At 40.2% G+C, this 19,412-nt stretch overlaps 2 protein-coding genes across 4 annotated transcripts in view; one reads left to right on the forward strand and one right to left on the reverse strand.

Annotated features, from left to right (window-relative positions):
* The window catches only part of PRKD3 (protein kinase D3), a 44,032-nt gene extending 31,146 nt beyond the window's left edge, over positions 1-12,886 (forward strand). For all 3 annotated transcript variants that reach the window (XM_033053785.2, XM_033053783.2, XM_033053786.2), the window contains 8 exons: positions 2,635-2,687; positions 3,066-3,138; positions 5,992-6,098; positions 6,663-6,824; positions 7,279-7,377; positions 8,168-8,435; positions 9,335-9,420; positions 9,981-12,886. In XM_033053785.2, coding sequence (XP_032909676.1) covers positions 2,635-2,687; positions 3,066-3,138; positions 5,992-6,098; positions 6,663-6,824; positions 7,279-7,377; positions 8,168-8,435; positions 9,335-9,420; positions 9,981-10,154 — 1,022 coding nt within the window. In that variant the 3' untranslated portion in view covers positions 10,155-12,886. The remainder of the gene's footprint in view (positions 1-2,634; positions 2,688-3,065; positions 3,139-5,991; positions 6,099-6,662; positions 6,825-7,278; positions 7,378-8,167; positions 8,436-9,334; positions 9,421-9,980) is intronic.
* A 184-nt stretch (positions 12,887-13,070) lies between these two features.
* Positions 13,071-19,394, reverse strand: NDUFAF7 (NADH:ubiquinone oxidoreductase complex assembly factor 7). The gene is made up of 9 exons (XM_033053787.1): positions 19,053-19,394; positions 18,884-18,964; positions 17,449-17,559; positions 16,739-16,949; positions 16,175-16,233; positions 15,354-15,467; positions 14,425-14,568; positions 13,944-14,117; positions 13,071-13,574 (listed from the first exon to the last, which is right to left on the reverse strand). The coding sequence occupies exons 1-9, from the start codon at positions 19,356-19,358 to the stop codon at positions 13,362-13,364; spliced, it is 1,413 nt and encodes a 470-aa protein (XP_032909678.1). The 5' UTR covers positions 19,359-19,394; the 3' UTR covers positions 13,071-13,361.
* Positions 19,395-19,412: the final 18 nt, after the last annotated feature.

Raw genomic sequence — 19,412 nt, forward strand, 5'->3', positions numbered from 1 at the left:
CACTCCCTTTTTTTCTCTGACATAGGATTATATTCATTATCAAGGCTCTACTAAACTTACATATTGCTTTTTTCTTTTAAGATGTCTCCTTGTTCCTTGCAACAAGATTCATTCTCATTCTGTACTGAGATTTATGCTTTCACTTTCTAGTTTCCTTTCAAGTTTCAGCTACTCTTTAATCTCCTGGCAGTAAAATTCTCTTTTGCAGGAGATTCTGAGATCAGTTTCTCTGTCTCTGATATCTGGCCACTCTGTATCAGCAACAGTTAAGAACATATAAATGCTAGTCTGAGGTAAAGGCACTTTCTGTGGATGCAGCAATGGTCTAAAACAGTAAACTATGAAATGCCAGTACTGGCATTGGTATGTAATTACAGTGAAGAAAAATACCTGTGAGATGATACTTCATACCTGGCTTTATAAGTACATAAAAATCCACTTTTGATATGGAATTTTTAGTTTATTCTATATCTATATATATCTATATATCTATCTATCCACATGCCAAAACTCTTTGTTTTCTAGCACCTAAGACAGACTGTTGCTGACAGACTGGCAAAGACACTTGATTTTTCCAAAACAAATAGCTTTCAGATATAAATAAAAGCATTTAATTGACATTGGTAGGGAATAGAACTGCAGTGGTAGATGCTGAGAGGAAGTGTTTTAGTATGTTTAGAATTGTAGGAGTATAAGAAACTATTGTGAGTCAGGGAGTGGCATTTACATATTTTTAGACAACTCAGAACTTGGTTTTTAAACTCTCAGAAGGCCACAAAATGTCTGTTCATCCCTCTTCTTCCTACACTTTGTGAATCATGAAATGTATCTCAAGAGCCTTTAAGATAATTAGATTTTAGTTTTAAAAAAGTCTCAAATACATGCTTTTAAATGAAAAGGCCAGAAGAGTAAGGGAGACATTGCTAGTATTTGAAATACATGCAGGAGCAGGGAATTTGTAGTATCAAAGTGTCCACGAGGCACTACCTGGTTATTATACATCACACTGGGGACAGAGGTAGTTAGAAATGAGGATGTTCTTCCAGTCTGACCCGTGGCAAGGAATCCTTTGTAACCACATTCCTGGTGTTTGTGGTGGGGTGATTCTGGGCTAAAACGAGAGAGAAAGTAAGCTGTTTACCTGCTGTAGATTACATATTGAATTGTGGCATTACTAATTTCTTTAGGAATGACAACTTCTTAGCCCTTACTCTTGCACATTTCAGACACTAGAAAAGTGGATTTATTTGGACGGAATAACTCACTCTTTATCTCTGAGTTACTTTATATCCTGTAGCCATCTATGGACAAGAATTCTGTTAAACACTTTCAAAAACTGTATTTTTATTTTCTAGTTACCTTGTAGCAGTTGACCTTAGGAATTTTTCTGTCTGACTTTTTTATTGTTTTTCCTTGTGTTCTCTATGGTTACTTCAGTACTGACTTGACTGTAGTCAGTAATCAATAGGCATATGCAGGACTCAGAGTTCATATTTCAGATGCAGAATTCAGGGTGCCTTTGAGAATTAGTATTTGTTCCTATCTTTTCTCTGCAAATTTCTTCTTTGAGATAAAGCACAGGTGGCAAACATCAGACATCTTTTTTTCTCCAAATTCTCTTTAGGATTATAAAGGCTCTTTTCAAAGTGCCAGTAAGTCTATAGTGTGTTTTCTATCTACCTTGTAGAGGAATTAATTCTTTTTTTTCCCTTAAAGTTAGCGTAATATCACAGAATTCTTAGGTTGGGAGGAACCTCTGGAGATCATCCAGTCCAACCCCACTGACAAGTCAGGGTCCAGGTTACACACAAACACATCCAGTTGGATCTGAATGCCTTCAGAGAGACAGACTCCAAGTGGTAGATGTCTGTTAGTCTGAGATGCTTTACTTTGGCCTTGAAAGTCAAAAAAGAGGGGTATTTCTTGCCTTCCTTGGTATATCTCTTCTTGCCTGTGCATCAGTATTATTCCTGTAATGAAAAATTCATGTCAGTGTCTGCTGCAGACTGAAGAATTCTTTCCCTGATACATTTACTTGGAAATTACACTTCCTACATGTGCCCTTAAATTCCAGGGATTGTTATGTTTCTGTAGTTTATCCATGAAACAAAGATTTTTTTTTTTAATATTATGGGCATTATTGCTTTTTAAATTATCAGTTATTCTGTTACTTGGTTTCTTTGATTTGTTTCCTTTTCTTATGCATTAATTCTGTGTATCTTGGTGCCACAGAAGATAAGAGGCCACATTCATTTGACTGAGGGATCTACCTGCTCCTCTTGCCTGTATTTTTTTCTTTATTGCTACCAGGAATTGTTATTCATTTAGTCAACTATGATACAATTGCTATTGCTTTTGGTTCTCCAGCTGTCTATAGTGTACATACTTGTGTTGTTCTACTATTTTTGTAATCAGGAATAGGACAAAAAAGACAAATATTCCCAGCAAAATTTCCAGGGTTATTTGTGTAATGAGTTCCAGAGTATGAAGTTTCTGCAAAACAACACTAAAAATCATTTCACTGATACTGGGTTAGTAGTTAGTAAAGGATTTTTGTTGATTTATTTTTCCACACTTTTTAGAAAAAGTCTGCCCTTTTTATTTACTTACTTGGCTTTATCTTCTTTATTGCAGAAGAATTGTCCCTAAGCATCTCTGTTTCAAATTGCCAGGTCCAGGAGAATGTGGTGAGTCATATGCATTGTATTATAGTGATAAGTATTTATCTGAATATTACAAAGTAATGAGTAGTGGCAGTGTCTGGATGAGAAAGCAGCACCAGAGCACTGTAGGTAAAGAAGTCCATGTTATATGCAGGAAGTAACCTACTTACCTGCCATGGCTCTTAGTTTTTGTGAGTGTGTGTCCCTACTTCTGGTGCAGCTCAGTGGATCCTCTTCAGGAAAAGTTTGTTGTCTTTTCCCACTCCATTCAGTGTAATGATGGTACCTTTTGTAGAGTTTGATTAATGTCAAATATAATTACAGCCTAGCCAGTAATAACTAATGCAGTCCTGAACGCTTTGATGACTCCTGATATTTGTGATTTCTTTTTTCGTGCATTAGGATATCAGCTCGGTTTACCAAATATTTGCTGATGAAGTGCTCGGTTCTGGTCAGTTTGGTATTGTATATGGAGGTAAATTGCATTATGTTCCATTATGGATTTATTAAGGTAGAATGTCTGCTTGATAAAATTATCCTTTTCACACTTACTTAGCTGTATCAAGAGTGTCTAGGTGAAGTTAATCTTGTTAGAAGTTTTGTTTGGATTACTTGCTGCATGTCTCTGCAGTTTTATGTACAGTATTTCTTTACAATTAAATTCTTGCATTTACAATTTTACATTAGGATCCTAATCAGTTTAGGAAATGCATTGCATTTTGACTGCAATTAAATGCAAAGCAATCAAATTTGACCATGTTTAATGATTTTTTTTTAAATTTCAAATTCTAATATTGTTGTGTTTTACAGTATTAGAATTAATATTGCTGTCAGTTATGCCTGTTTTGAATGATACCTGAGAGATGTGGCCAAAAGCAATTAGAAAAACACATAGTTTATGGTTTGACAGTGTGGATGCAAACATACTATTGAGACACTTGATGTGAACAAATTTCTGTCAGCAGGGTAAAGTAGAAAGAGATATTCATTGCCAAGAGTGTTAGTCCTAGATTTCAAGTCTAGTATTATCACCTAGTTTTTTAAAACCTTTTGTTGTAGCATATAACTTGTTTTTAGTAAATAATCACAAAAAAGAAGAAATACTAGAAATGCATATGAACTCTGTTTCTATCTCTCTTTTTTTAATCTCATGTTATATCTCAAGTGTTGAGAAAACCACAGACCATAAATCTGGAAAGAAAGAGAAAGTCATAAGTTATGATTTACAAGTGGTAATCTGTCACATTTTCTTTCTAATCAGGAAGTATTGTGGCTATGATTTTTCTATGTGCCAATTGTGTAGTTAGATACTTTATTACTTGGTGGAAATACAGTTTGGTCTGGTTTTACATCACTCTTGATGGAGGGGAAATTTTTTGCCCCCTCTGTATTTCTAAAAGTGTAGTGTGAATCAAAATGTCCTCCCTCTCTTATGAATGGAAATTAACATATGCAGACACTTATTTTAATGATTGGATTTTATTTTTCCTAAATTGCCTTGCAGTTAAATCTTAGCTTGGTATTTTACATGATTCAATGCTTACAAGTGCTTGTCAGTGTAATAAACACATATAAAAAGCTGCCATTAAATTTATTTTACTTAATGAGGGCTTAAAATATGTAGGATATTCTTACTTTAAATATAGAATCACAAGCTGAAAGAGTAGGAAAAAGGCTGGTTTTGCTGGCTCTACACACTGCTTAATTTTTGCTGGTATTTGGAGAGACTAGATTTGTTAAATTCTGATATTGGCTTATTGATCTGTGTAGTCATACTGAAATAACAGTAACAATTGATGAAAAAAATAAGTTGCTTTCCTTGTTGTGAGGTTTGGATTCGGTTTTTCTTTTTTGTTGTGTTTTTTGTGACCCCTATTCTTGACAAACATTTCCAAAATTGCAAATCAAAAGTTACAGGATATAGATAGCCAACTCCAGCATCAATGAGGACATTTACCCTCTGCTTTTCCTGTTTGGATTAGTTTGAAAGATCTGAAAAAGGTATACACAAAAAAGCTACTTTTGTTTTCTTACTGATGTAAAACTTGCACTGAAAACTGTCTGGTTGTGTTTTGTTTAACAAAAGGAATTTTCAAGCTGCTCTTCTGTTACTCTTCATGAGCAACTTTTAGCTGTAGTTTAGCTTGTGTAATTAGGTGTTTTGTTAGGTGGGTTGGTTTGCTTTACATTCTTTAGCAAGCTAGCATTTGCCTTCTGTGTTTTGCATCTCGTTTGTAACTGATTGTATTTGTGCTACATTTCAATGTAATTTCCTTCATCTGATGGAGATAAGCCCTTTATTCACGATGATGTTAAAGGCAGGTGCAGTAGTTGCTTGGCAGGGCAGCCTGTGGAGCAGTTCCTGTGCCCTGCCTAAGCCCTGGCCACCAGTGCTGACCAGGGAGCAGCAGGAGAGCTGGCTGGTGGCTCTGAGGTGGACTGGCCTCCCCACAGCACTGCTGGTAGAGCCTTCTGTGCCATTTGCACTGAAGCTGTGTGTGTCATCCCTTCTCCTAAAATGGCTTCCAAACTCTTCACTGAGCACATAATGACACTTTGGTGCAGACTTACTGTTCTGTCGTAGTTTAGTATTAAATGTCTCAGATTTCCAAGGTCTTGCAGTGTGTGATCCCATTAACCCCTCTGATGAGACTGAAAGAAACCAGTTCAGCAGCTGCGCAGAAGTTGGGGAACATTAACATCTCCTCACTTACCCTGGACCCAGCCTCCCTGCGTATGCGGAATGCTTCTCATGGAGCTGATGCAGGTTGCACCAAGGAATAATATGTGGTGTCAGCATGGTGTTTTTCATACCACAACCTTTTAGAGCTTTTTGATCACAGCAGACTGCCCTGGGTGTTAAATGTGTTGCTGTTCTTTGGGACACCTAGTTACCCTCATGTTCCCATAGAGTATTAGGTGTATAATTTCCTGTGCACATGGAGCCTATGGAAGTATGAAACCACTGGAGTGGGTTTGTAGATCTGTTTACACTTTGGCCTTGAATTGCTGTTGTTTTTACAGGACAGGCAATATTCTGTGGAGTAATTATTACTTGCTCATGTGCAAGTCCCTTCACCCAATACATCTAATATCAGTGTGTGTATCTGACAGCAGAGTGGTAACTGGTTTTAGTTTAAAATACAGATCCTGTGGAGGCTGATCACTTCTTTTACTTATATACCATTTGCAATTCTAAACATAAGTATGGTAATACTGTACACTTGTCAGAATATACTGGTTTCCCCAAAAAGGAATTTCTGCTGTAAAGTTTTGTAGCTATGAATTGCTTCTACCTCTTGATGGCTGACACTGACTTTCTGTTTAGGAAAACATAGGAAGACTGGAAGAGATGTGGCTATCAAAGTCATTGACAAGATGAGGTTTCCAACTAAACAGGAAAGTCAGCTTCGTAATGAAGTAGCCATTCTCCAGGTATACTAGTGTTTTGAATCACATTGGAGTTTTGTCTTACATAGACCATTAATGAGATTTGGTGTGTAAGTGTTCTGAATTTATTTTTTAAATTTACATCTGTGATTTCTGAGTATTTTGGAAGAGGAAATCTTATAAAAGCAGGAACTCCTGAGTACTTGGTAGACTTGATGACTTGGGGGTGTTATCTACCCTGCTGTAGGAGATCCCACTGAAGCCATGTACTTTGGCTCCATGTTTTCTTCCTCAGTATTATTTTCTGCTGTTTTCCACTATGGGCCCCTCAATTTTTGAGTATTATTCTTACACTCAGTAGCTTGAGTATAGAACATGCATCAACTGTAAAATTAATCATTGCAGCTACTTTGTATTAAACGAGTATCCTTAGTAATGTTTTATGGGTTGACATTTGTTTCAAGCTAGTTTCTTTCCTCAGGTATTTTTTTCACCTGTATCTCTTTAACTGGTTTTTTATTTTTTCCCTTTGTGGTCAGCATTTCTGTGTAATTCAGAATATTTTATACTGTTTTATTTTCGTGATGTACCTATGCTACTTTGTTTTAGAATTTGCACCACCCTGGGATTGTGAACCTGGAATGTATGTTTGAAACCCCAGAACGGGTCTTTGTTGTGATGGAAAAGCTGCATGGGGATATGCTAGAGATGATTCTTTCCAGTGAGAAAAGTCGACTTCCAGAGCGAATAACTAAGTTCATGGTCACTCAGGTGAGCAGTCAGTTCCTCTGCTTTGAGAGGAAAGGCTAGATTTGGGGTTTATAATTATGAGAATTTGGAGAAGGAGTTTTCTGTAATGTTATTTAAAAGAGACAGCATCGAGAGCTGCACATCTAATGAAAGTTGAATAAACAAGAAAAGAACCTTGAATGTTAATTTATGTTAATTTTTTGGCCCTTCTTTCCCAAGACATAACATTATGGACATCTAAAGATGAATGTCAGACAGTAAGCATTCAAAAACACAGAAGAGGAGAGGGGGAAAAAGGTTGGGGTAAATAAACCCCCTTGTTTTCAAGTCTTGGTAAAAACAGTACTTGCACAGTATATATGGGTTAGTTCTTGAGGACTGTGTTGATAAAAATTGCTGTATTGGTTAGTGTGTGTGTCTTTTGACACTTCTGATCTGCCTGAATATGTTCTGGAAGTGTTGTTTCATTTTGCAGATACTTGTTGCTTTGAGGAATTTACACTTCAAGAATATCGTGCACTGTGATTTAAAACCAGAAAATGTACTACTAGCATCAGCAGAACCATTCCCTCAAGTGAGTGAAGATTAAACAATATTTTTCATTACTATTCATTGGGCTTTTTTTAAAGCAATGTGGACATTACTACTTAAAAAGTAACCTCTTGTGGGATTTTCAACTGACTTCTAGAATTACTTGGACTGCATGTATTGTAGTTGTCTCTTTTTTTCCCTTGTCTCACTAAGTGCCTTTAGTGCACTGCTCTTTCTTATACTCTGAGGAGGGCTTATTGACTTAGGGTACATGCTGGACTTGATCTGGATCCTTTTATCTCCACAAGTGCCTCCTGTGTTCAAGTTAAGGAACTGTTGCAGGATCGTGAAGGTTTGAGCATCAGTGCATGTGCCAGCTGTTAATGCATTTTACTGGGGTGTTCTGTCAAGAGCTGGCTGGGTCTGAGTTCAAGCTAGAACTCATTGTTTGTAGCCGAAGCCTCCTGCTTCTGGAATATGATTGAGGAATGTGGTTTGGCTGGGATTCACATGTCTTTGACTTCGGTTCTGTGCCTTTCAAGAGTGAGGGTTCACCTCCGAAAATGAGCTGGGATTGGAATCAGGATATTTTTTCCTTGTTTGCACACTTGTGCAACAGCAATATACAAACTGCCTCAGACCTGAGTCTGCAGGGCCAGTTCAGGTCTTGATCTGAAGAGTGGCTGATCTGCATGCTGCAAAGCCAGCAACCTGAATGGACTGGTGTACTTGGGGTTTTCTGTCTGTTTGCATACATACAGTGTTTAAGCGATGGCAGAAAGGGTGTGAAGTCAAGCAGAGATTTCTCAGTTTGAAATGTGCTGCTTTTGCAGGTGAAGCTGTGTGATTTTGGCTTTGCGCGCATCATTGGTGAGAAGTCTTTCCGGCGCTCTGTGGTGGGCACTCCTGCGTACCTCGCCCCGGAGGTGCTCAGGAGCAAAGGCTACAACCGCTCCCTAGACATGTGGTCAGTAGGAGTTATTGTCTATGTGAGCCTCAGTGGTACATTCCCATTTAATGAAGATGAGGATATCAATGATCAGATTCAAAATGCAGCATTTATGTACCCACCAAATCCTTGGAAGGAAATTTCTAGTGAAGGTAAAGAAATTAATTTTCTCTGTCAGAATGTTTGTGTATGTAGGTAACACATTCAAATGCTTAAATGTCAAGGTTCATTTAGGAAGCAGTGTGAAAATTACTGATAGTTTGAGTTTAGTAGAGTGTGCCAAAGTGGATAAATATGAGGTAAATATGTTTGTGAAAGATAAATTGTGAAATACAATGCTTTAGATCATTTTCAGGGCAGGGGAGTCAGGAGATTTAGCAAGAAAAATTAATTTCATGCATGATGAGTGGGATAAGTAATCTGACACTTCTCAAAAGTCCCAAAAGAAAGTTAATTAATGCATGGGTATTTGCTAAATGCTGGCATATTTGATCTGAACTATAATCACAGAATCAGTTCAAAGTTGAATCTGGAATTTTAGTTTGTACATTACGAAGTACAGATTTAAGTGTCAGGTCTGAACAACCTAGAAATTTACAGGGCTGGTCTCTAGAGCTCTCCAGTGCCAGCTTTGGTTCTGTTGTTACCATGTTTGGTTAATATGTGATTAATACACAGGTAGATGTGGAAGGACGTATGCAAAAGTGTACAATAGTGGAAATACCTATATCATTGTGGAACACAGGATTATGCGCAAGCTTTTTAGGCATATCTGAAAACCACTAAAATCAGTAGGGAAAAAGATTAACACAGTAAAGCTTTTAGTGTTTCCATCAAAAGTAGGGGGAACTTAACCCATACCTATTTTGTAGCCACATTTAACATAAGCAATGCTAAATAAAAAAATTCAAGGGCTTAGTTAAATTTATAAGAGTTTATAAGGATGCACTCACACATAAAAAAGTAATTTCTACTTCATGTGCAGTTTCTACTGCATGTGAATGATGATAGAGGTGATTTAAACAATATAATTTTTGTTCTTTTTTGCCAGCCATTGATTTAATAAACAATTTGCTTCAAGTGAAGATGAGAAAACGTTTCAGTGTTGACAAATCCCTTAGTCATCCATGGTTACAGGTAAACCCATCTGCCTTTTTCACTGTTTATAATGGGTGAATAATTTTTTTTTTAATGAAATCCTTCAGAGGCTTATTAAAACTACAAGTGTCACATTCTGTTAACAAGCATTCATGAAGGCTTGAACATTTCTGGATTTAGCTTTACATTTGATGTGCTCCAGGGTTCTGACCATCTGTGAATGCCTTCTTTCTTCAAGGGAAATTTGTCTTATTCTCTCTCCCACCTTTTTCTTTCTGTCTGGCAACAACATGGGTTTACTCTTCTGGCTTTCCCCCTGGCTGTGGGCAGTGATGAGTGCATGGAGCCCTGTGAAATCAGCATGGAGACAAATATTGTTTGCTCAGTGCTGCTTTGACAGCCTTAGATACTAGCCTGTTTAATTTTGAACGATTCTTTTTGGACAGTGTTGGGGCCTTTCTTTTTTTTTTAGTAGATCTTGTTGGTTGTATCTTGTAGCTGTTTGCACTAAAAATGGACACAAACTGCAGAATTTGTCTGTGGGAATGTAGTGCTGCTGTTTCTTAAAACTGCTTCCTTAAATCTCTTTTACTCCTTAGGATTATCAGACTTGGCTTGACCTCAGAGAATTTGAAACACGCATTGGAGAGCGTTACATTACCCACGAGAGCGACGATGCACGCTGGAAAGAACACGCTTATGAACACAACCTTGAATACCCCCAGCACTTCATTATGGCTCCTAATCCAGATGACATGGAAGAAGACCCTTGATTTGCTCATTATGCTAAATTGCAGCAAAGAAGGATACTCCAGGCAGAAACTGGAGATAAGTTTTGGAACAGCTATAGCTCTTTCCAAATGCCGTACACATAGTTTGGTGTGTAAAGCCCCAGAGGATCCTGCATTGCCATGGGAAATAGACAGTCTGGCAAGCTTTTCTGCATCCCTGACTTTCTCTGAGAAGTTACTGGACAGTGGGACACAAAGCCCTGTTGGGTAACATTTCACCGAGTGGGTGGCTACAAAGCCATCACTGAGGTGTAGTGTGTACAGACTGAATGGTTTGTGTTTTTCAAGGGTTTTTGTTATTTTCATAGCCTATGCAGTAAGAGTTTTTGTAATGGTTTTCTAATCCCTATTTACTAGGCCATAGAGGACTGTTTTCTATTATTTAGATACATCTCCTGTTTCTCAAACTGTGGATGATGAAGAGACTAAAGAAACCAGTACAGAATACCTTGGCTAAAGCAACACATGGTGATTTAGTTGAATACAGCTTCATAGATGAAGGAATAATTTGCTGCTGTTTAGATAGTTAAAATGTGTCTTGGCCTTAATAGAACTTTTTACAGATAGCAACAAAAAAAACAACCACCCTGTAACTTCTTACATTCCTCTTGAAATGCTGGCTGACAGTCTAAGGAGATGACAATCAAAGCTGTGCTAGGCTTTTGTCTATTAAAAAAAGCAATAAGCCACAACAGTGCGCTGCTGTGCAAGGCTGGCACGTCATTGATACACACCAAAGGCATTTTGCCTTAAAACTACACAAGTAATGCACAGAGAGCATACAAGATTTGATGTAGCATATCCTTTCACTCTGGAAGACCAGCTTCTAGCAGAAGGATGTGGAAAAATAGGGAAAAAGACATGCAGCTTTCTTCTGCCATTTTGAGTAATAAGATTTAAATTTTTTTCTAATATTTTTCTAATTTTTTTAAGGTTCCCTGGACTTACATCAGTAGATTGTAGCCTGCTAGCTTGTTATGTTGATTCTGCTCAAAACCTAGAAGTAATAGTGGATACCACATCACTGTTGCTTCTGCCAGGGCAGCTGGATTGTAGGAGAAAGGACTTTGCCTTCCCACTTTAACCTGCAGCCCCTCCCATCCTCTTTACTATGCTCAGAACTGTTTGAGCTGAATGAAGAGTCCAAAAGCAGCTCCTAACTCAGTCTCTTCTGTGCACATGCCTCAACTGAAGGATTCCCAACCACTAACAGGACTTGTGGCACAATAGAGGGGAAACAGCAGTGCTCTTTGGAAATTATTCCCTTGGACAGGTCAAGTTAATGGTATTTCAGAGAATTTTGAGGCTATAATGCTAAATGAAAATGGAAAAAGGTTTTTTGGTCTTATTTTTAAAAATAAAGAGTGAAATCCTTTTTTGTGGGATAAGAGTGTTGTGCTGCTGGAGGGTGCTGGATGGCTGTATGCATCCCTGATGTGCCAAGCTGCTTAACTGGAGCTTAGTTGGAAGTATTTCTAAAATACTGATACATTTAGTATTCCTAAAATACTGCCTTTGAACTGCAAAGGCAGTGATAGGCTTTGGGCTATCTCCTCTCTCCTACAAAGATTTTTCTTTTATTGTTTGTGTGTAGATAAGTATTTTTTTTCTACTGTTGTTATTCAGGTAAGGAAAGAGGTGAGCAGATTTATAAGTTGTTAGATATACCTAAAATGTTACATGGTTAGTTCGGAGCTTGCAGTAGCAGTGACCTGGCAGTGGTCAGTGGCAGCTGCAGAAGGATGTGCCCACAGGTAGGTTTGGGTCTTAAAATCACTTTTTCCTTTTCCCATTGCCCTTTATCTGTCTGCCACTGCATTTCATAGGTGTCCATGTTGCAAATACTGATGAGCTCTGGATTCTTAACCCTGTTTAGAGACGGTTTCAGGACTGAATGTTCAAAGAAGCACTGCTTTTCATCCCTGGAACCAGAACAATCACCTCTGATAGTGGTAGTTCGGTATTTGCCTGCTCTTGGCAAGAGTGCTGTTTTTCAACTTCCAGTGCTCAAGTGACCAAATTTCAGTGAAGCCATTGCTATACTCCATCCTAACTGCAATAATGTAGATACAGTTTGGTTTTAAACTTCAGATTTTTTACTTGAGCTGTTACATCAGATTTACCTGTGGGTTTGTTGTTTGTGTTAAGGGAAGAAATAAAGCAGCTCAGTCACTTGAAAAAGCACAACAGGAATAGAGAAAGGAGGGGACAATACTGAAGTAGAAGGCCTGGCTTTTGTCTCTCCCCATGAAGTCTGCTCTGCTTCAAAAGATTTTATGAGCTATTTATTCTTCAAGTTGTATTAAAATAAAAATAATGCTGTTGGCCTCTGGAGGAGATTGCCTGATCATATGCAGACTCATGGGGCCAGACAATAGAAGCCACAAGCAGCTAGTAGTCAAGAAACCAAAAAAATCAGACTTACATTATGAGTAAATTTCCTAGAGTAGTAAAAATAGCTGAGTTTTTTATTCCCTTTTTTCTACCTTTACTGCAGACTTTGACAGCAGTAGGTTACAGTGTTTAATACCCTTACCCCTAGATGAATTAAGTTGCATTCATTCAAGCAATAGTGCTATGGTGATGCTAGAAAAAAGCTCATGTAAAATTTATAGCCTCAAAATGACACTGTCAAGTACTTTTATATTTTTATACACCCCATTGTTTGTAAATATCGTCTGGTAAGCTTGAAAATAAAATTTATTTCCCTATCAGACTTGTTCTTTTTCTTTATGTGAATTACCTCTCCTATCAAACGTTCTTAGGAGTAAATGGTTCTATACTTCCTTGTTTGTGGATTTGTTATTAGATATGTCCTGCTGTGGAAATTCTGCCAGCAGGAACTCCTTTCACACGCATACCGTCACTATTCTCTTTGTAAAAATATCTTCAAAGATGTCAAGGCATCTTGATTTTACTCAAGTACCAAAGCTTGAATACATTAAAGACTCCTTAGTGCATCTGTTTGTTACTGACAAGTTTTGATTCCACCAGTAAATATTTTACTTAGTTCTATCATAAGACTCCCCCAAACCATTGTTCATTCTCTGCTCTGTGTGTGCTGGTTTCTGTACATGCAGTGTTTTATTTCCACTCATACTGCTTTGAGCAGGTCAGTCAAGAGGTTTGGTGTGCTGCACCAGACTTACTCTGAAAGAGCCATCACACGTTTTGTGATAGTATTTGAAATTACTTTAGTAACAGTTCATTAAATCCAGCAACAGGTGGTAGGGGAGACTTTGATTCTGGTTTATCTTTCTTGTCAGGATGTACAAGTCTGTGGTGAGGCAGGAGGGCAAAAAAATGAAAACAGTCCCCCATCTTCTCAGGATTCATCAGCATATCATAGCTGTGAAGTAACTGCTCACGAGTCGCTGTGTCACCAGAATTCTGCAAGAGCACCTGGGAAAAGAAAAGCAGCAGGTTAGAGCCCTTCCTGTATTCCTATAAATTCCTGCAATCCCTTCTTGCATCCTTCTCACTTAACAGTGCTGTGGTGGTTGGTAGAACTGGTGAGATCACTGCTGATGGTCCACAGCACATGCACTGATGCAAGTTTTACATTAAATGCTCCTAAATATAATATGAACAGTTTACTTTCAGGCATCTGGAATAACTTACATCTAGCAGAAGTACCTTTCTGATTTCATACCTACACGTTATTTTGAACAACTTCATTTTAAAACGAAAGATTTTTACTAAAGCTCTTGTGCTGCTTTAGAGTATTGCCTGTGGATTGGGAGAGTTCTGTAGCTGAGAACACCCTTGTACCTGCAGTCGGAGGTCAATGCCCATGTTCTTTAAAAACTCCCGCTGTTTTATGGGGCCTAATGTAGCAGTTTTTCCCTGTGCCATCTTTCGAAGGTAGCTGAAATCAACATCTGCTGTCAGGTCTGCTGTACCTGGAGCACTCAGCACATCGTGAAGTTTGTGATTCCGGAAACCCTGAAAATGAAACGGGAAGGATTACACTCAGCTGTAGTCCAGCCATCATAGCCGTGGCCAGCAAAAATTAAGCTGTGCCTTTGAGGGGTGACAATAGCAATTTTATATGTGGAAAATTTGAGATAAATGTAGCAAGAGCTCAGATTACCCTTTCCATCTGACAGAAACCCTTCTGGATACTGATTAAATAGGAATTACTCAGTTTTATGCAGTTTTTCTCTTATGCCTACCTACAAACTTTGTTAGAAGAACCTAACAATGAAAGATAAGAGTCTTTTGGCTTATTGCTACAGGGCAAGTGCCTTACCCGGAAAGTGTCGGTTTTGGTTCCGTCGTGGCCGTAATCCGCAACCAGAGCAGCCCCACCATCCTTCTCTATCTGAGAGGCAAGCCTCTGCACAATGACACCAGCCTCAGGACACACTTCCACGTGGTCTCTTGTTTCTTCTGGCTAGTGCAGAGTTCAAAGACCAGAACACCTCTATTAGCAGACAAGCACAAGGCAAATATCCCTCACACTGGGTCTCTTGGTGCTGTTGCTTTGCTGGGATATGCAGGTAGTACAGGAGGTGCAGTCCAGGCTACCTGTTCTAGCTTGAGCTGGTTTTGCTATCACTCATTCTCAATTAGTATTTTCTGAGTGCTGGATTTCAGTCATCTCTTCAATAACCTGTAGTCACATGAAAATTTTTCTATGAAGCATATCTGTATCAGGTGAAACTTCCTTACTGTGGTACTTCAGCTGTGCACACCCTTCTGAGAGGCCTTCCTGTGTGAGACTTCGTAGCTCCCATTAATCTCCAGGACTTAATTTTGTATCTTTGAGTATCCAGTGCACATCAAGAAGAAATCACAGCCACTTTCCCTTAAAAGTCAGCCTAGCACAGGAGCAGGCAGCTGCCCTGAGTACCCTACAGCAGGCTGAGAGCCAGGGCCACTCTTGAGATGGTGATGCCACACACACAGTGCAGAACTCTGCCTGTCACTTGCTGCCTTGGTTTGCTCTCTGAGACCTTTTGTGTGTTCAAACGCCTATTTTGCGAAGTTTGATACATGTGGTAATTTCTGTGCTGTAGTTTCACAGCATCCAAAGCTAAATGCTTGTGGAAATTTTAAGCTCTATTAATTTACAGACTGGGAGCCCTCCTCTTGATGTCAGAGTAACTGAGAAGCACTAAATGTACTTGAAAGAGTCAATAAAGATGTAAGGATGAGCTCTGGTAGGTGTAACCTCACCTGAATAAAGTTTTGTGTCGCAGGGGTCCTGGATGGCGACAGGACAAACCGCAGCTGGTCAGGAACTTCTGGATCAATGTCAACCAACACTTCACGCCAGCCTTTCTCTGTTCGCTGTTCAATGAGCACAAAGTACCTGTTTTACACTCCAACAGGTACCACAGTATCTTGTTCATTTGATTGAACTAATATGTCAAGCCTTTCACAAAGGTTTTAGGAAAAATACATTATTAACAGTTATTACTCATTGCTATTTAATTCCAGTAACTGCCTTAGAAAAAGCTTGTGGCGGAGGCTCATCTGCAGAGCCAACAAATACAGGTTTAATTATACTTAAAAGGAATGATGCTGCCTCTTCTATTGACAGTGCAACATTTAATTTATCAAAACAAAAGATTTTGTTCTACTGGTGATTTTCATAAATTAGCTACTTCTCAATCATAACTAGCCTGTATTTTGCTGCTGTCATTACTACTCAAATGAAAGCTCTTCAGTCTTTTGTTTGTAGTATTACAGAAAATCATGTGGAAATTAAAAGCTGCATTAATGTAGCACAAGAAATAAAAAAAAAAAAGCCAAAACTTTGAGAGTTATCTCAGTAGAAAGAAATCCTTAGCTTTCTTCAAGTTTTTCCATTCAAGAATAATTATTAATTTTACAGTTATCAGCTGAATTAAGCCTTATTTATCCAAATTCAGTTAGAATTATTTCATCACCAGAGACAGGGCATGTGTTGAGTTTTACACCTTAATTCTGTTCTTCCTCAAAGAGAAAAGGTGTTTAAGCAGATAGTCACAATTACAATAATAACCTTGCTATACCTGAAACTTATGTATTGGCAGGGCATCAAAGAACTCATGTGCTAGGTAAAAGCTGTAACCTGTGGGAAGGTAAAAAAAGAATACATTAAATTATTAATGCTTCCCGAGCAGCTTCCAGTTTAAAATATTTTTTATGATTTTTAATTAATTAAGCTAGTTAATGTGGTTGTGAAAAAAATGTAATTACTTCCAGCTTGCACACATTAAAGATACCATTTCTACAGATAGCTCTAGCTCCCAGTCCATGAATTTTAGATCATGGTCTTGTGAAAGGACATTCAGGCAAAGCCAGTAAAGGCTTTTTTTTTTTTTTTTTGTTTCCCATGAAAATAAGAAGTAGGAATATACGAAATTGGGTAGCTATTCCCAAATGAAGGTAGACAGAATAGGCAGCAGTGATGAAAATGAACCAAGATTCTGCCTCAGACTCATACAAGGAAGAACAAGTATGTAAGTAACTACTTTTCTGTCCAGTGTGAAGGCTAGCAGAGATGCCCTCTGCTATCAAAAGCTGTCAGTGAAGGAAGGGCTCCATCCCTTTAACGAGGCATTCAAGCTCCTTACCTGGTGGCACATCTTGAATGTCTCTGTACCAAAATATGGGAATTCCAGTCTTGCTAATGCCTTTCATATAAGCAGACTCATCCTCAGGGTTTGGCTGCACCTTCTCTCCTGTCAGCATCACTGCTTGGATCTCGCTGAGTTTGGGGCTCACTTCTACCAGATGAACAGAGATATCACATTTACTAAGAACAGAGGCGAGCTGCTTGAAGACCTATAAAGGCAGATGAATTCTATTAGGCACAGTCTTGTTCTGTGTACATTAAAGATTAAAGTTTTAATCTTTCTTCTTGCTATTTACTATTCACTATTAATTATTCAAGATAGAAGATTTTAGTTGGCTTTCACTAACAAAACGATCTCAGTGAGAGAGACTGCATTTTGCTCCTTCAGTAGGAAGTGTGAGTTTCTTCAAAAATCTTAAAAAAAGCTGCTACACTTCAAAAAAGCTGGCTACACGTTACAGGGCTGTAAGAATAACAACATGAAATGCTAGTTTGGAAGAATAGTAGCAGCTCCTCTGGCCGCTGTTCTGCTTTCACCTGAGAGCCCTGGTCCCAGAAATGCATCTATTCTAATTATAGTCTGAGCTGCCTGAAGTGATTTGGCTACTAGGGAAGGGTAAACCCTGACAGCAGAACATTTTCACTTCAGATTTCACTGTAGCTATGGGATACAGCTGGAAACAAAGAACATGAATAGTTTTCACCTACCCGCAATATATCCTCAGTGAGGGTGCCCCTCCCTGGGCCCAGCTCCACCAGCTGGAAGGTGTTGGGTTTGCCCATGGCCATCCATTCACTGATGTACCATATTCCTATTAACTGTCAGGGAGAAACAACACACAGGGTTACAGGAATAACTCCAGCCCTTGTGGAAAATCATACCTGCCTTTTGTCTGATAATAACTAAGATAACATAGCAACATTCTGTCTCGATATTTTAAAGTTAAGAATTATGATACATAACATCACATTCTGGTCTTTAAGTATTAAAATTAGTCATTGATTGCTGTCAGCCCAGCAGAAGCAACTCTCCATCAGTAAATGTGGGGAGTCTGTTCTGGCTGGAGTAAGAACTTTAACTTAAGGCTCAAATGCAGGTCACTGCCTAGGTGCCTTTGGACAGCTATTCTTCCTGACAATGCATCGACCAAAGCGTCACTGAGAACAGGATTTAGCCACTCTTCACTTCTGGAAACGATACACAAACCAGAATGAGCCAGACCAAACTCTGGAGATTATTTCTGAGGAAATTTTTCACACTGGAAAAATCACCGTAACTCGTTTTATTTATAAGCAAGTTCTGTATGGAAGTGTGTTACTAAGCACAGATGGTGTTTCAGACACAGGACTTTCAGAAAAAGAAAACCAATTTTTCTCTTGGGAAATAACTTGAACCTTATCATTGCTACTCCAGTACTTTGACATTGATAAGGTATCTGAACATTGGCTCGGAAATCAGTTGAGGTGGAAATTGTAAGGGACCACATTGGGCCATCCGGACCGCCCTCCTTGCCCAAGCAGGGTCATCCTAGAGCACACACAGCACAGGATTGTGTCCAGATGGTTCCTGAATGTCTCCAGTGAGGGAAACTCCACAACCTCACTGGGCAATCTGAGTGCCACTGCACACTAAAGATCTTCCTCATGTTCAGGTGGAGCTTTCTGCCCATTGCCTCCTGTCCTATTGCTTGACCCCACTGAGCAGAGCCTGGCTCCATCCTCCTGGCACCTCCCTGCAGATACTCAGAGACATGGATGAGCTCCCCTCTCAGTGCCTCTTCTCAAGGCTGAACAGCCCCAGCTCCCCCAGCTTTTTCTTTTTAGGAGAGATGCTCCAGTGCCTCAATTATCTGTGTTACCCTCCTCTGGAGCCACTCCAGCAGCTCCATGTCTCTCTTGTCCTGAGGAGTCATCCACATCTGGACTCAGCACTCCAGACGTGCCTCACCAGGGCTGGGCAGAGGGGCAGGATCACCTCCCTTGAGCTGCTGGCAGTGCCCTTCCTAATGCACTCCAGGATTCCATTGGCCTTCTTGGCCACAAGGACACACTGCTGGCTCATGGATGGCTTGCTGTTCACCAGGATTCCAGCCAGGCCCGCGTGGTTGAAGTAAAACAAATAAGGCTCAAGAAAATGCGTTACCTCTCCGAACACCTGGCTTATTTCGGGCGAAGTGATGAAGTCCCCGCTCTCGCCGACGCCGCCGCGACGCGTGTAGTAACCCTGCGGGGGGGAAGCGGCAGCGGGCCCGGGGTAAGGGCGGTGAGCGGGAGCCGGGGCTTAGCCCCCCCGGCCCGGCCCGGCCCCGCACCTGCCCGGGGTTGGTGAGCGCCTCCCGCATGTACTCGGCCACCGTGACCGGCCCGCTGGCCCGCAGCTTGCGCGCCAGGTGCCGCAGCATCGCTCTGTCCCCGTCCCCGCCGGCCGCCTCCGCCTCGCCCGAGCAGAGCCGCGCCGCCGGAGCTGCGGGGAGAGGAGCGGAGAGAGGGGCCCAGCGGGGCGGGCCCGCCACGGGCGGCAGGGAAAGCGGGCAGAGGCGGCGGTCACCGAAGGCAGCGGCGGCGGGGCGGGGGAGCCGCCGGCCGCCCGCCAGGAGCGCACGGAGCGGCAGCACCATGGCAGCAGCGGCTCCCGCTTCTCCCGCTCCTCCCGCTCCTCCCGCTCCCGGCCC

This window comes from Catharus ustulatus, chromosome 3, assembly GCF_009819885.2.
Source record: "Catharus ustulatus isolate bCatUst1 chromosome 3, bCatUst1.pri.v2, whole genome shotgun sequence".
NCBI lineage: Eukaryota > Metazoa > Chordata > Aves > Passeriformes > Turdidae > Catharus > Catharus ustulatus.